General features: G+C 46.1%; 1 protein-coding gene across 1 annotated transcript in view; it reads left to right on the forward strand.

Annotated features, from left to right (window-relative positions):
• LOC123763679 (sphingomyelin phosphodiesterase) overlaps nucleotides 1–16,601 on the forward strand; it is a gene marked incomplete in the record, with an annotated part of 310,341 nt that overhangs the window by 101,442 nt on the left and 192,298 nt on the right. The window contains 2 exon segments of the mRNA XM_069304313.1: nucleotides 2,156–2,273; nucleotides 16,198–16,310. Coding sequence (XP_069160414.1) covers nucleotides 2,156–2,273; nucleotides 16,198–16,310 — 231 coding nt within the window.

The following is a 16,601-nucleotide window of genomic DNA, read 5'->3' on the forward strand; positions in this document are numbered from 1 at the left end:
CGAGGGTTTTCCCGTGGCTCCACCTCTTTCAGCAGATCGGGCCGGTACGTCACATGGCTGGTTCGATCTTCTCCTCGAGTCTTCGCGTATGGTTTTTTTGACTCGAGTCTATCATCATCTCTATGGTGATCAGGTGGCCTCCTTGTTGGTGTCCCACCTGAGGGCTTCTTCTCGGTGGCAGTATGAAGTTTTCTGGCGGTCCTTCCATTTCTTTTTGCGTCTTCATCGTGTTAGTTCCTTGTCTGTTCGGGTGGTCTTGTCCTTCCTCTCGTGGTTGTTTCAGGACCGTCATCTTATGCCTAACACTGTCGCTTCGTATCGTGCGGCGCTGGCGGAGCCGCTGCAGCTTGCTTTCGGTATCGATGTTACGTCTGCGCCGTTTTGCAAGCTGTCTCGTGCATTGTTTCACCTCCGGCCTGCTCATGTGTCGCCTGAGCCGTCCTGGTCTTTGGACAGAGTGCTCGCTTTCCTTTCATCTCCTCGTTTCGTTGTGGCCCCTTTGGTCCAGGATTGTTTTTCCAAGGCACTTTTCTTGTTGGCTTTGGCCTCTGGGGGTCGGGTAGGGGAGCTTTATGCTCTCCTCCGGCGCAGGGGTTTTCTGCTCTTTTGGTCGTGGTGATTGTTTTGTTCGTTTGCAGCCGTCTCCTTCTTTTCTGGCGAAGAATGAGACTGCTGCGTTCCGGAGGGGTCCATGGGTGGTTGATGCTTGGTTGGTCAGGCCGGGGGTGCATCATGTTTTGTGTCCGGTTGCGGCGCTTCGCCGTTATTTGCGCGCCACAGCTTCTGTGTCCGGGGACGCGCTGTGGGTTGATCCGGTTTCCCTTCTTCCCTGTTCGCGGGTTCGGGTCTCTCAGGTCGTCCGCAGGGTTATTAGGTCCAGCCAGCCTGCGGTCTATCCCCGTGCCCATGACGTTCATAAGTTCGCGGCTCTTGCTGCCGTCTTTGGGAATATATCTTGGTCTGATATTCGGGCGCGGGGATTTTGGCGGTCGAACAGGGTCCTGGCTGCTCGTTACCTTGTGAATGTCCCTGGGCCTCGTCGGGCCTGTGTTGCTTTGGGTCGGCGGTTGCAGCCAGTTGTCTCGGCTTCGAGTTGAGGAGTGAGCGACGACCGCCTCCCGGGTAAGTCCCTCTTTTTTTCTGTCTGTGGGTAGTTAGCTCCGGGGAGCCGACGGGGCTCCCCCCAGAAAACCAGCATTGAATGTAATGAAACACCATTTTCTGGGTGAGTCCCGGAGGCTCCCCGGCATCCCTCCCTCCCTCCGGTCTGCGTTTTTTTTGCGTTTTTGACATCCAGCCTCAAGAACTGAGGTGTGGGTAGCCGGCGCGGGGGGTCTGGGGCTCCCCCTTCCCCCCTCCCGGGAAGGGGGAGCTGCGCAGACAGCGGCGCGGCGGTGTGTGACGTCACACTAGTTTGCTTGTTTTCGGTTGGGGAGTTCTATCCACTAGTTCGGTTTTTGGTAGCAATTTTAACCAGAATAGGGGTTTGTTTTGAGGCGCTTACCTTTCTGGGTGCCTGTTCCGGTCGATGGCAGACATAGAATGCTTCCAACCACACGGGGGCTTCTATAGGCCATTGCTCCCCTTGCCTCTCTGAGGGGGCCCGGTTCTGGCCGTGGTCCCCGGTAGGCCTAAGAACTCCATACACATGACTGATGCCAAAGTCTGACATTAGCATATCAGCCTGGGATAGCTCCCGGGAGCCTCCGGGACTCACCCAGAAAATGGCGTTTCATTACATTCAACGCTGGTTTTTTCTACTTATGGCACTTGATTTTGAACAAGTTTAGTGATGACTTTAAAATTTCCCTTGATGCTTCTATGTCATGGTAGAGCCATATCAGCTCCCTCCAAGAGGTATTTTACAATTCCTCTAGCATTCCTTGAAAGTCTCCAGAAGGGTAATCTAGAAAGTCATCATCATGGACCTTTATGTGGGTTTCTATTCGATAATTGTAATATGTCTTAGAATATTGTGTTCACACACATCTCCAGTCAGATTCATTTCCATTTAGGATTACCATTTGCTTCCTTTTTTTTAATAACTCAAACCTGGTGCAATGGAAAAATTTATAAAATCACTGATACAACTTTTAATGTAGGAAAATTTAAAAGAATTTCATGTATATGGATAATATTGTGTGTGTGTTGACAGGACAATTCGCCAGTGATGAAAGTGCTGCACCTGGCCGATACTCACTTTGACCCATTCTACTTGCCTGGCAGCAATGCGGTTTGTGAAGAGAAGTACTTCTGCTGCAGGGCAGAGAGCGGTAGGTGCCACACTTACTGCTGTATAATACAAGGTGGTGGGGCAGCAGGTGCCACACTGCTTTTAATACAATGTGGGGCAGCAAGTGCCACACTTATTGCCACATTTATTGTTGTATAATACAAGGTGGGGCAGCAGGTTCCACACTTACTGCTGTATAATACAATGTAGAGCAACAGGTGCCACACCTACTGCTGTATAATACAAAGTGGGGTGGCAGGTGCCACACTTACTGCTGTATAATACAGGGTGGGGTAGCAGGTGGCACACTTACTGCTGTATAATACAGGGTGGGGTAGCAGGTGGCACACTTACTGCTGTATAATACAGGGTATAATCCTTGCACACCTCTATCTTTTTTTTGGTTTTAAATTCTTACTAATCATAACTTCCAGATCCCCTTCACAATCTGACTTCTCAACTTCAACACCATCTACCTTGTATCATGTAACTCTGTCATCATTACCTAGCCTCAAAACCTTAAATTTGTCAGCATTAAACTACATCTGCCAGTCTTTAGACCTTTTCAAGATCCTGTAGGTCGTCTTGGAGTGATAGCGAGTCATTTTCCGTGTTTATTTCTCTCTCGATTTTTGTATCATCTGCAAATTTGCAAATATTGCTGCTCAAACCTGAATCTTAATCATTTATATGTATTATGAATAACAGAGGTCCCACAACAGAGCCTTCAGGCACTCCTCTTACAACGTTTTCCCACTCTGACTTAACTCCCATTTATACTAATTCTTTGTTTCCATTGGCATAGCCATGCACTAATCCAACTTGATATAGCACCCTCCAATACCATGAGGCTCTTATCTTTTTAATCAGTCTTTCATGTGGCACTGTATCAAAAGCTTTGCTTAAGTCACGGTAAACATCATCGCAAACCTTACCACTATCAACTGCCTCAACTATGCTGGAATAAAATGATAGCAAATTTGTTAAACATGAATGGCTATTTGTAAAACCATGTTGTGAATCATTTATTAATTTATGTTTTTCAAGATGAAGATAATGGTATTTGCAATTGTCGATTCAAGTAACCAACTATTATCGATTCAACCCACTTTCTCACAATAGACGTTAGGCTAATTGGCCGATAGTTTGACGCAAGTGATCCTTTCTTAAAAATTGGTACCACATTAGCATCCGTCCAAGACTCTGACACTCTGCCTGACTCTAATTATTTATTAAATATGGTAGACAATGGCTCGCAAAGCGCCTTTTTGCATTCTTTAAACACCTTGGCAAACACTTCGTTTGGCCCTGGGGATTTGTTTGGCTTGAGTTTCACTATTTGTTTAATAACATCCTCCCTGGTAACTGCTAGTCAACCTATCTTCTCCCACACCCATATAGGCTTGTTTGGCTGAAGGCATAGTGTTAAGTGCCTCTTTAGTAAATACAGAGATAAAATATTTATTAAAAATACTACTCATCACTCTGTCATTATCAGTTATGTGACCTGTCACAATTTTTAACCACTTAACTGCGCCAACCAAGTATTCTTGGTCGGCGGGAAACTGCGCCAACCAAGAAAACTTTTTTTTATTTTTCCGTACCCATTCTAAATGTGTGCGAGGTTGGTTGTGTACGGAATGGAATCTTAGGACCTCCAGTGAGAGGCAACGCCTGAGAGTGAGAGAGTAACGCCTGTCCACAAATGTGGTGATCCCACAGATGTTAACAACTACAGACCTATATCAATCCTCCCAAACTTGTCAAAAAATTTTGAAAAACTAATCTATAAGCAGCTTTACTCTTATCTAGCCAAACACAATATACTTAGCCCTTGCCAATATGGCTTCAGACCCAAAAAAAGCACTAACGATGCACTTATTAGTATGCTTAACTCGATTCATACAGCTCTTGATAAAAATGAGTTCCCTGTTGGGTTATTTGTGGACCTGCGTAAAGCTTTTGACACTGTCAACCACCAAAACCTTCTTCTTAAACTACATCATTATGGAGTCAGAGGACACTCCTTGCAATACCTCAAATCCTACCTTACTGACAGGCTCCAGTATGTTTCTGTGAATAATTCAATTTCTCCCACCCTACCCATCAACATTGGTGTTCCTCAGGGCAGCATACTTGGCCCTCTCCTCTTTCTCATCTACATTAATGACCTTCCAAATGCCTCCCAACACCTCAAACCAATTCTATTTGCTGACGACACAACCTTCATTTACTCCAGTCCTGACCCCCTTGCTCTAAATGCCACAGTAAATACTGAGCTAAATAAAGTCCATCTTTGGCTAACTGCCAACAAACTCACCCTTAACATTGACAAAACTTTCTATATTCTGTTTGGCAATAAATCCTCTAATCAAATAAATCTCAAAATAAACAATACCCAAATTTGTAACAAATTAGATGGCAAATTCCTTTGCATTCTCATTGACCACAAGCTGAATTTCCAGGGCCACATTCTTAATATATCAAAAAAAGTTTCAAAAACTGTTGGCATTCTTTCTAAGATCAGATATTATGTACCCCGCCCTGCCCTGGTGACTCTATTACTCCCTCGTCTATCCATATCTCAACTATGGTATTTGTGCTTGGGATTCTACTACCCAAAATCATTTACGCCCTCTAATTACTCAACACAAAGCTGCTATTAGGACAATATCCAACTCTAGCAACCAAAAAGCCTTTAGTGGTTTAAGGGTTAAGGATGCGTATTGGCATGTTCCTATTCATCTGGGGTTCATGGACTGGTTAAGTTTTGTAGTGGGGCATCAGGCTTACTGCTTCCGTTGCCTTCGTTTTGGCTTGAATCTGACACCTCGCGTGTTCATGCATCTTACCTGGGTCATGGTGGCCCATCTGCATTTGCTAGGGGGTTCGGGTTCTAGCCTATCTCGACGACTGGTTGGTGTGGGCTCCCAGCCGGTCTGCTTGTCTGCTTGCCAGGGGTGTGGTTCTTTCCCAGCTTGCCGGGTTCAGGTTCCTGGTGAACTGGAGGAAGTCCCATCTGGTTCCGTCCCAGGTTCGGACCTGCCTAGGTCATGTGTGGGGCTTTTGGATCGCTTCCTTGTCTCTCCCTCTGGAGTCATTGCTGTGGCTGCTGTCCCGCCTTGAACTGTTTTTTTTGGGGGGGGAAGGGGTTCCCAGGTCAATCGGCAGCTGCTCAAACAGTTGTGCGGGAATCTGAACTTCACTGTGCTGGTTTTCCCCACTGGGTAGGGTCTGGCTTCGGCGTCTATTCTAGTACCTTCGGGATCCTCTCTTCCGCCTCTCTCGCTATCGCTGGGTTCGGCCTCCTGGGGCCTTGCGTCAGTTGCCGGCTTTATCTTTGGGTTTTTTAGGGTTCAGTGCCGTGGAGCCCACCCAAGCCCTCGCTCGATGTGTTCAAAGATGCCTTGTCTCTCGGCTGGGGCTTTGTGGCCAGTGCTCACCAGGCCGCCCAGAGCCAATGAGGTCCATCCTTCCATCGGGCTCACTGCATAGTGCGGAAGTTCGCCGCGGTTCGGCTTCTGGGGTCGGGTCGGGGATCTTCATGCTTTCCTCAGGCACAGGGGCTTTTGCTCTTTTGGTCCAGGTGAATGTTTTGTTTATCTGCAGCCGTCTTCTTCTTTTCTAAGGAAGAACGAGTCTGCGAGCTTCCGGAGGGGTCCGTGGGTTATTGATGCTTGGTTGGTCACCTTGAGGTTACCTTGAGGTGCTTCCGGGGCTTAGCGTCCCCGCGGCCCGGTCGTTGACCAGGCCTCTTGGTTGCCGGACTGATCAACCAGGCTGTTGGACGCGGCTGCTCGCAGCCTGACGTATGAGTCACAGCCTGGTTGATCAGGTATCCTTTGGAGGTGCTTATCCAGTTCTCTCTTGAACACTGTGAGGGGTCGGCCAGTTATGCCCCTTATGTGTAGTGGAAGCGTGTTGAACAGTCTCGGACCTCTGATGTTGAAAGAGTTCTCTCTCAGAGTACCAGTTGCACCTCTGTTTTTCAACGGGGGTATTCTGCACATCCTGCCATGTCTTCTGGTCTCATGTGATGTTATTTCTGTGTGCAGGTTTGGGACCAGCCCCTCTAATATTTTCCACGTGTAAATTATTATGTACCTCTCCCGCCTGCGCTCAAGGGAGTACAGTTTTAGGCTCTTTAGTCGGTCCCAATAGTTTAGATGTTTTACGGAGTGGATTCTAGCAGTAAAGGATCTCTGCACGCTCTCCAGGTCAGCAATTTCTCCAGCTTTGAAAGGTGCTGTCATTGTGCAGCAGTACTCTACTCTAGAGAGCACAAGCGTTTTGAAAAGTATCATCATCGGTATAGCATCTCTAGTGTGAAAAGTTCTTGTTATCCAACCTGTCATTTTTCTTGCAGTTGTGACGGCTACTTTATTGTGTTCTTTAACCCTTAAAGTGCGCATCACTTCATATGAAGTGTAAATCGTTTTACCAGTCAACTGCGCTTCACTTCATATGAAGTGTATGGGTACCGCGCACGATTTGAATGGCCCGCGGTGTAGCTGGGGGTCCCATACGCTGCCCAGGGGCTCTAGTAAACAGCGGCCATTTTGAAAAAAAATCCAGCTCACGATTCGATGGCATGGGAGGCCTCAGTTTAGCGAGAGTCACCATGGCGAGCGCACGGTCAAACGCCTCACGGGCACGCACCACTCAGTCCCTCACCCCAGAGCAAATAGCCCACGAATTATTCTCTGAAGGTGAAGAAAGTGTGTTTGACGATTCAGACAACGATGAGGATTATACACAGTTGTCGGGTGATAGCAGCAGCAGCAGTGAAAGTGAGAATGACCGCCATGCCATGGCGAGGCCTATACGCTCTCCCATGCCTCCTCGCCCATTTTCTACCCCAATTCTACCACGACCTCACAGTTCCTGTGGATATTTTCTGTTTGAGGGTGACGAGTCAGAGGGAGGTGACTCCTTTTCTGGGTTTAGTGACTCAGATCAAAGTTTTATTGAGCCTGTGGCTGGTACCAGTGGTGTAACTGGGCGAGAAATTGTCGCGTCAGCAGCATCTCGCCCGGCCAAGCGCCACCGCATGGCACCACATGAGGGACCAAGACCCTCGTGTTCACGTGCACCCACCTCACGTGCACCCACCTCACGTGCACGTAGCCGCCGTGCTTCTCGCAGACGGTATTCAGCTCCTGGTCGCCGGTATGCATCGCTTCCTCGCCGTCTTTCCTCTGCATCTCGCAGGACGCCTGGTGTACTTGAGTGGAGTGATGGTGACGATTTTATTCCTAATATTCCTCACTTTGACGATAAAGATGTAGGGATTACAAACCTTTTCCCTAATCAAGGTGAGGACATGGCTGAGATGGAATATTTTACAGCATTCTATGATGAACCACTCATGGAATACATTGTACACCAAACGAACCTGCATGCTGCTTACCTGATTGAGAGGGAAATCACAGAATTTTCACGACTGCAGCGTTGGAAAAATACCACAGTGGCGGAAATGTATGTGTTTTTGGCACTCTGTTTGTTGATGAAGCACTGTCACAAACATGCAATAAATGACTATTGGAGCAAGGACAAGACAATACCAACACCTTTATTCGGGAAATATATGTCACGAGACAGGTTTCAGATACTCCTCAGGTGTCTACATTTTGGAAGTGTTCAGGACCGAACACCTGATGATAGACTGTGGCGAGTGAGGCACTACATGAACGATGTTATTGGAAAATTCAGAGATTTTTACGTACCAGCACAGAAGCTGGTGGTTGATGAATCTCTCATACTTTTCAAGGGACGTGTTCCATTCAAACAGTACATTCCCTCAAAACGAAACCGTTTTGGCCTGAAATTTTTTGTTCTTTGTGATTGTGAGACAGGATACGTGTTACACATGATTCTGTACTCGGCTAGTGATGTAGACATTCCCGGTAACTACGAACATGGATTCTCGGGGAGTGTAGTGAAGACCATCATGGCTCCGTGGATGAACAAGGGACACATTTTATACACAGATAATTACTATACAAGTCCCTTGCTAGCTCGGTTCTTGCTAGAAAATAGAACCGGATTGGTTGGTACAGTAAAGCCACAACGAAGGGAAATGCCTGTGTTTGACAACGACATTGCAGTTGGTGAGTGTCAGAGAAGGAAAAGTGATAACATTCTGTCAGTTCGGTGGAAAGACAAAAGAGAGGTGAACTTGTTGACAACAATTCATGATGGAACAATGGTGAACAGTGGGAAAGTGAGCCATAAAACAAACGCACCACTATATAAGCCAGACTGTGTTTTAGACTATAATATCAACATGCGGTTGATTGATAAATCAGACATGATGATTGGCACTGCAGAGTGTGTGCGGAAGACATGTAGGTGGACGAAAAAAGTGTTCTTCCATCTTGTGGACATGAGCATGCTGAACTGTTTCAACATGTACCTTGTGAGAACTGGACGTAAGCCCACTTTCCGTGACTTTGTATTTGATGCTGCAATACAGTTATTAGGAAAGTTTGCAAAAGATGTCCCAGGTATTCAGCGGCCCATCATAAACCCACTGTTGCAGCATGCTGGTACTCCACGCCTCGCTCACACTGAAGGCTTCCTAGCACACAAACTTAAGTATTTGCCACCTGGTGTGAAGCGTGCAATAGCCCAACGTGATTGCTTGGTGTGTAAAACAACGACACGTAGAGACAAGAAACGGAAGCTTGTGCAAACATGGTGTGAAACGTGTGGTATCCCATTATGTGCTGTCGACTGCTTCAATGACTACCACAGTCTAGAAATCTTCTAAGTGTGCTTCAAAGTGTGTATAGCGTGTGCGAGTGTGTAAATATGTAAACATATAAGCAGATAGCGTGTGCGTGTATGTAAATATATACAAATATAAGCAGAACATACAATATAATAGACTGTAATGACATATTATATTGCCGTAATTGAAAACATTTGTGTGCGCCTGTGTATACTCAAATATGCAACAATTATTGATACAAAATATGTTCAAACAGTATTTGAAACACAATTAGTGAAAAAAAATTAGATAAAATGCGCTTAGACATTGTAAATAAATAGCGCGAAAATATATTTGTGGCAACTCTGGCTGTTTGAGGACCGCGCGCAACATCTCCCGGGCGTGTACTGCATGAGCGAACATGCAGATTGTGACGTCATCACCGAGCTTCTCGGCTCTATTGCAACAAAAGTAAGTACAATAGAATTTTTTTTTATTTTTCCCGTGATCAGTGAACAGAACTTAACAGATTAGCAAAAAAAAAATTTTTTTTGTTTTTTCAAAATGACATGCGCCTGTGTGGATAGCAGGATATTAGACCCCGAGCATGTTAAGGGTTAAAGGTAAGGTCTTCCGACATGAGTACACCCAGATCCTTTACATTGCCTTTTCGTTCTATGTTATGATTTGCCTGAGTTTTGTACGTGGTTTCCGTTTTTATATTTTCATTTTTTCCATAGCGCATGAGCTGGAACTTATCTTCGTTAAACACCATATTATTTTCTGTAGCCCATAGAAAGACCTGATCTACATCTGACTGGAGGTTCGCTGTGTCCTCTATGTTGCCTACTCTCATGAAGATCCTAGTGTCATCTGCAAAGGATGATACAGTGCTATAGGTTGTGTTCTTGTCTATGTCCGAAATGAGGATGAGAAAAACTACTGGAGCAAGCACAGTACCCTGGGGGACTGAGCTCTTCACGGTTGATGGGCTGGATTTTATTTTGTTGACTATTACACATTGGGTTCTGTTGGTCAGGAAATTGTAGATCCATCTGCCTATTTTTCCGGTAATTCCTTTTGAACGCATTTTATGTGCAATAACACCATGGTCACATTTATCAAAAGCTTTTGCGAAATCTGTGTAAATTACATTCGCGTTATGTTTGTCTTCCATAGCATCTAATGCCATATCATAGTGGTCCAGCAACTGCGACAGGCAAGAGCGCCCTGTTCTGAAACCATGTTGTCCGGGGTTATGGAGTTGCTGTGATTCCATGTATTTTGTGATTTTACTTCTTAGCACTCTCAAAATTTTTTATGATGTGCGATGTTAGCGCTATCGGTCTGTAATTTTTTGCCTCAGCCTTATTTCCTCCTTTATGAAGTGGTGCTATCTCTGCTGTTTTTAGTATATCAGGAATAACGCCAGTATCTAGGCTTTGTCTCCACAGAATGTGGAGGGCCTGCGATAGTGGTTTTTTACAGTTCTTTATGAATATGGAGTTCCAAGAATCCGGGCCTGGTGCAGAGTGCATAGGCATACTGTTTATGGCTTCTTCAAAATCCAGTGAGGATAGGGTGACGTCTGATATATGATTTGATGTTGGTACAGTACAACCTCGATTCAACGTACTATATGGGACCACCCCCAGTTCGTTGGAGCGTTGGATTCGTTGCAAGAGGTGACCTTCAAGAGGCGTTTGCGTCAGTGTCTTTTTTTTCTTGTACACAATAAAAATGCATTGTATCATATTACTTACTGTACCTATATTTTACTACTCTACTAAAAATACTGTAATTCATGTATTTACCTTATTGTTGGAGTTATGTCCATCTTGAAGTTTTGTGAAGTTGTGAATGCTCTACAGTAAATAGGTACTGCAGTGCATTAAGCCGTTAGCACTGTATTATTAAAAGTGGTTTTGCTGTATGCTGAGTACTACAATACAGTTCTTGAAAACTATTGTACATTAGAATTATTGCAACTTTAATTTTAACACTATGTACACACTTAAATTTAACACTTATTCTAATTGTTCACTTCACACACGATGTTTTTAGATGTTTGCATCAGCTTTGCTGGTGCTCGCTGCTGCTGTGTTGGCTTCAGCTGCTTTTGTGCTGGTGCTGGGTACAGCTGTGCTGGTGCTGGGTACGGCTGTGCTGGTGCTGGGTACGGCTGTGCTGGTGCTGGGTACGGCTGTGCTGGTGCTGGGTACGGCTGTGCTGGTGCTGGGTACGGCTGTGCTGGTGCTGGGTACGGCTGTGCTGGTGCTGGGTACGGCTGTGCTGGTGCTGGGTACGGCTGTGCTGGTGCTGGGTACGGCTGTGCTGGTGCTGGGAACGGCTGTGCTGGTGCTGGGTACGGCTGTGCTGATTGATTTGCTGCTAGTTCGTGAAAAATATTGACTCATTTTCATTTGTTTCCTTCTTTGTGTCATGTCCTTGAGACAAATATCTTTCATCGTCCTTAGGTGTTGATAAAAGCCTGGTAGCTCTGGATTGTCAGTTTGTGAAACAATATCAAGGAGTTTTTCAACATAGAACAATGCGTCAGCACACGAAGCAGATTGTAAACTGCTATCATTCTCATCCTCATCTTCCTTTCCGTCGTCGTCAACAGTGCCAGTAACATTTTGTATAATCTCATCATCTGTTAAATGACCATTGATTAAATGATTTATTAATTTTATTATTTCGAAGCCGTAGTCACTGAACTGTGGCGACGAATTGAAACGAGAAACGCATGGTGTGTGTACAGGGATTAGACCCGTCCACTCGCTCACGCTGGAGTTGTTCCAATAACAAATAATTTCTCAAATTGCAGATGTCTATCATATTACAGTATATTTTCGGTTTTATTTAGTTTAGTTTAATTAGGATAATAAAAAGCTATTAAAGCATTGGTTTTAGAAATGATTTATTAGTCTGAAACTTTCAAAGTCATGGGTCACTGAACTATAACGACACAGACGAAGGAAAACCAAGTGAGGTTTACAGAACAGTATTCCCTTATCTGTCCACCCTCACTCACCTTGTTTTATCACAGAAAATGTCTATAAGGAGATTTTACGACATGTAGCTAGCTAATCACGCTTCAGCCTTTAAATTAATTTACAAAGATACGTCTGCCACAAATCAGTGGGAGGTTGGGAGGGAGGTGGGCAGGCAGATCTTGTGAGGGAGAGGCAGGGAGGGAGGGAGGCAGGCACGGAGGGAGGCAGGCACGGAGGGAGACAGGCACGGAGGGAGGCAGGCAGAGCTTGGGAGGGAGGCAGGGAAGGAGAGGATGGAGATGGATTGATGGTAGGATGGAGGGAGGGATGGAAGGATGGATGATTTGAGGGTGTGTGTGTGTGTATGGGCTGTAGGGGTGGGGGGGGGGAGGTGTGTCGGTGGTGGTGAAGGGACCGACTCGACTCGGTGATAACCCTAACTCTGACCCAGTTAACTTTTTTTTTAACTTGATTTGTTTCTTCAATTCTGGATGGATGGAGGTAGAAAGGGGATGGAGAGAGGGGATGGATGGATGGATGGAGGGAGGGGATGGATGGAAGGAGGGGATGGATGGATGGATGGATGGAGGGAGGAGATGGATGGATGGATGGATGGATGGATGGATGGAGGGGATGGATGGATGGATGGATGGAGGGAGGGGATGGATGGATGGATGGAGGGAGGGGATGGATGGATGGATGGAGGGAGGGGATGGATGGATGGATGGAGGGAGGGAGGGGATGGATGGATGGATGGAGGGAGGGGATGGATGGAGGGAGGGGATGGATGGATGGATGGAGGGAGGGGATGGATGGATGGATGGAGGAAGGGGATGGATGGATGGATGGAGGGAGGAGATGGATGGATGGATGGATGGATGGATGGATGGATGGAGGGGATGGATGGATGGATGGATGGAGGGGATGGATGGATGGATGGAGGGGATGGATGGATGGATGGAGGGAGATGGATGGAGGGAGATGGATGGAGGGAGGGGATGGATGGATGGATGGATGGATGGATGGATGGATGGATGGAGGGAGGGGATGGATGGAGGGGATGGATGGATGGAGGGGATGGATGGATGGAGGGGATGGATGGATGGAGGGGATGGATGGATGGATGGATGGATGGATGGATGGATGGATAGAGGGAGGTGATGGATGGATTGATGGAGGGAGGGGATGGATGGATGGATGGATGGATGGAGGGGATGGATGGATGGATGGAGGGAGGGGATGGATGGATGGATGGATGGATGGTGGGAGGAAGGGGATGGATGGATGGAGGGGATGGATGGATGGATGGATGGATGGAGGGAGGGGATGGATGGACGGATGGAGGGGATGGATGGATGGATGGATGGAGGGATGGAGGGAGGGGATGGATGGATGGATGGAGGGAGGGGATGGATGGATGGAGGGAGGGAGGGGATGGATGGATGGAGGGGATGGATGGATGGATGGATGGATGGATGGAGGGAGGGGATGGATGGATGGATGGATGGATGGATGGATGGATGGATGGATGGATGGATGGAGGGGATGGATGGATGGAGGGGATGGATGGATGGATGGAGGGGATGGATGGATGGAGGGGATGGATGGATGGAGGGAGGGGATGGATGGATGGGATGGATGGATGGAGGGGATGGATGGATGGAGGGGATGGATGGATGGGAGGGGATGGATGGATGGAGGGGATGGATGGATGGATGGAGGGAGGGGGATGGATGGATGGAGGGAGGGAGGGGGATGGATGGATGGATGGAGGGAGGGGATGGATGGATGGAGAGAGAGAGAGGGAGGGCGGGATGAAACAAGCATGGTGTGTGTACAGGGATTAGACCCATCCACTCACGCTGGAGTTGTCCAGATGTCCATAGACCAGATGTCTATCATGTTACAGCATATTTTCGGTTTTATTTAGTTTAGTTTAATTAGGATAATAAAAAGCTATTAAAACACTGGTTTTAGAAATTATTTATTAATATGAAACTTTCAAAAGTCATGGGTCACTGAACTATGACGACACACAGACGAAAGTGAGTGAAACCTCACTGTAAAGTGAGGTTTACAGTATAGTATTCTCTTATCTGTCCACCCTCACTCATCTTGTTTCATCACAGAAAATGTCTATAAGTTGATTTTACCACATGTAGCTAGGTAATCACGCTTCATCCTTTAAATTAATGTACAAAGATACGTGTGCCCCAAATCAGTGAACGAAAATCATGGAAACTCAGTTGTTCACTTGTGTGGATCACTGGCTGGTGTTTGTGTGGACCATTTTGGCTGGTGTTTGTGTGGACCATTTTGGCTGGTGTTTGGTTCATATGGTTCACTTGTGTGATCCAACTTCTTATGAAGGAATTATTAATTGTAATCTGTGATAGAATGAGAACGTTTTCCACCACTCTGTGAACTCTGTCCCAAAATCGTAAGCTTGTGGACCATTTGTGGTCCACATGTGTGGTCCATTTGTGTGGTCCACTTGTGTGATCCACTTGTGTGATCCAACTTGTCATATGAGAGAATTATTAATTGTAATCTGTTATAGAATGGGAAAGTTTTCCACCAGTCTGTGAACTCTGTCTGGACATTGTAAGCAAATCCGAACATCCCTCGCTTCGGCGAACCATTGTTCGTCGAACCGGGTGAGTAAATTCGGCCTGAAAAGTGTGCGAACTAGCCGGAGATTCGTTGAATCGGGGTACGTTGAATCGAGGTTGTACTGTATCGTATCCATGAAAAATTCATTTAGGTTATCAATCTTTAGTGTGTTTAATGGCTCGCTGAAAACAGAGTCGTACTGCGTCCTCAGTAGCTCGCTCAGTAATCTGTCAGGCCAGAGGTGCTTCATATTTTGTGTCTGGTTGCGGCTTTACGCTATTACCTGGGCGCCTCGGCTTCTGTGTCCGGGGACACACTTTGGGTTGACCTGGATTCTCTTGTTCCCTGTTCCAGAGCTCAGGGTCTCACAGGTTGTCCACAAGCCAGTCTGCGATCTACCTTCGCGCCCATGATGTTCGTAAGTTTGCAGCTTTGGTTGCTGTGTTCGGCAATATGCCTTGGGCAAATATTCGGGCACGGGGTGTTTAGGAGATCGAACAGGGTCTCCGGGTTGCCCGTTAACTCGTTAACTCGTGCATTAATTTCTTTTTTGGGTAATTAGTTCCTGGGAGCCAACAGGGCTCCCCCACAGAAAACCAGCATAGACTGTAATGAAATGTCATTTTCTGGATAGAGCCCCAGAGGCTCCCTGGCTACCTTATCCTGGTTGGCGGGTTTTGGTTTCGTTTTTCAGCCTCTAAACTGACGATACGGCTGTTCTTCATGCCACAAACGAACGGCACGTAGTGTAATGAAGTGTTGCTTGTTAGCTTATTTTTCTTTAGGCGAGTTTCTAGCCTCTGTTCGGTCTTAGGTTGCAATATTTCTACCATGAGGGGTCTGTTCTGAAGTGCCTACCTTTCTGGGTGCTCAACCCTGATCGATGGCAGACATGAATACTTTTATACATAAGTGTTTCATAGGCCACTGCTCCCTTTACTTCTCTGAGGGACCATGTTCTCGCTAGTGGTCCCTGGTATGCATGACAACTGAATAAGACTGAAGCCCAGTTACTAATATTAGCTAATATTTGTCCAATAGCTCCAGGCAGGTTATCTTGAGAATATCTTGAGAAGATTTCAGGTCTTTAGTGTCCCCGCGGCCCGGTCCTCGACCAGGCCTCCACCCCCAGGAAGCAGCCCGTGACAGTTGACTAACACCCAGGTACCTATTTTACTGCTAGGTAACAGGGGCATAGGATGAAAGAAACTTTGCCCATTGTTTCTCGCTGGCGCCTGGGATCGAACCCAGGACCACAGGATCACAAGTCCAGCGTGCTGTCCGCTCGGCCGACCGGCTCCCATGGCCGGAAGACTCCCCGACCGGGAGCCTTCGGAGTTCTACCCAGAAAATGGCATTTCATTACATTCAACACTTTTTTTTTTTTTTTTTTTTTTTTTTTTTTAGCTTTTTGTTGTATATAGATGAATGAAATTTGTCTTGTGGAAATGATAGTGCCACAGTGAAAGTTTAAAGTATCTATGAGTTCTTGTAACTTTTATCCAAATTCTTTTATATATCGTGGCTCTCATTACTGTGGATACATACTGAAGTTCACTGACTGACAGCAATTAGAATGAACTTGCGTGCAGTGTGTTAAATATATGCATGTATAAGTAAAACTTTATGGGTGTCTGCAGGGCCTGTTAATAATCCGGAAGATGCAGCAGGGAAGTGGGGAGACTACCGCAACTGTGACGCCCCAGAGTGGCTCCTGCATGCACTCTATCAGCATATCAACACCACATACCCGGTATATCACATTTTATTTTCCTCTATGCCAACATCATCGTTTAGTCTAACTTCTTGACTATAATTGCCTTATATCAAATATACTTATGCTTCTGTTCATACTATGCATCTCAGCACTCTGCATCCATTAGAGACATAATTTCCATCCTTATAGCATGTTGCATAAATACTCTGTAGTCATTACAGTTAATTAATGACATGTTATTCTTATTTGATAATACAATGTGGCAAGGTTTGCTGTATAGTACAGTATTTACAATTGTAATCATTAAAGTGGTGATTGTCATAGACT

The sequence above is a fragment of the Procambarus clarkii genome, chromosome 52 (assembly GCF_040958095.1).
Source record: "Procambarus clarkii isolate CNS0578487 chromosome 52, FALCON_Pclarkii_2.0, whole genome shotgun sequence".
NCBI classification, from domain to species: domain Eukaryota; kingdom Metazoa; phylum Arthropoda; class Malacostraca; order Decapoda; family Cambaridae; genus Procambarus; species Procambarus clarkii.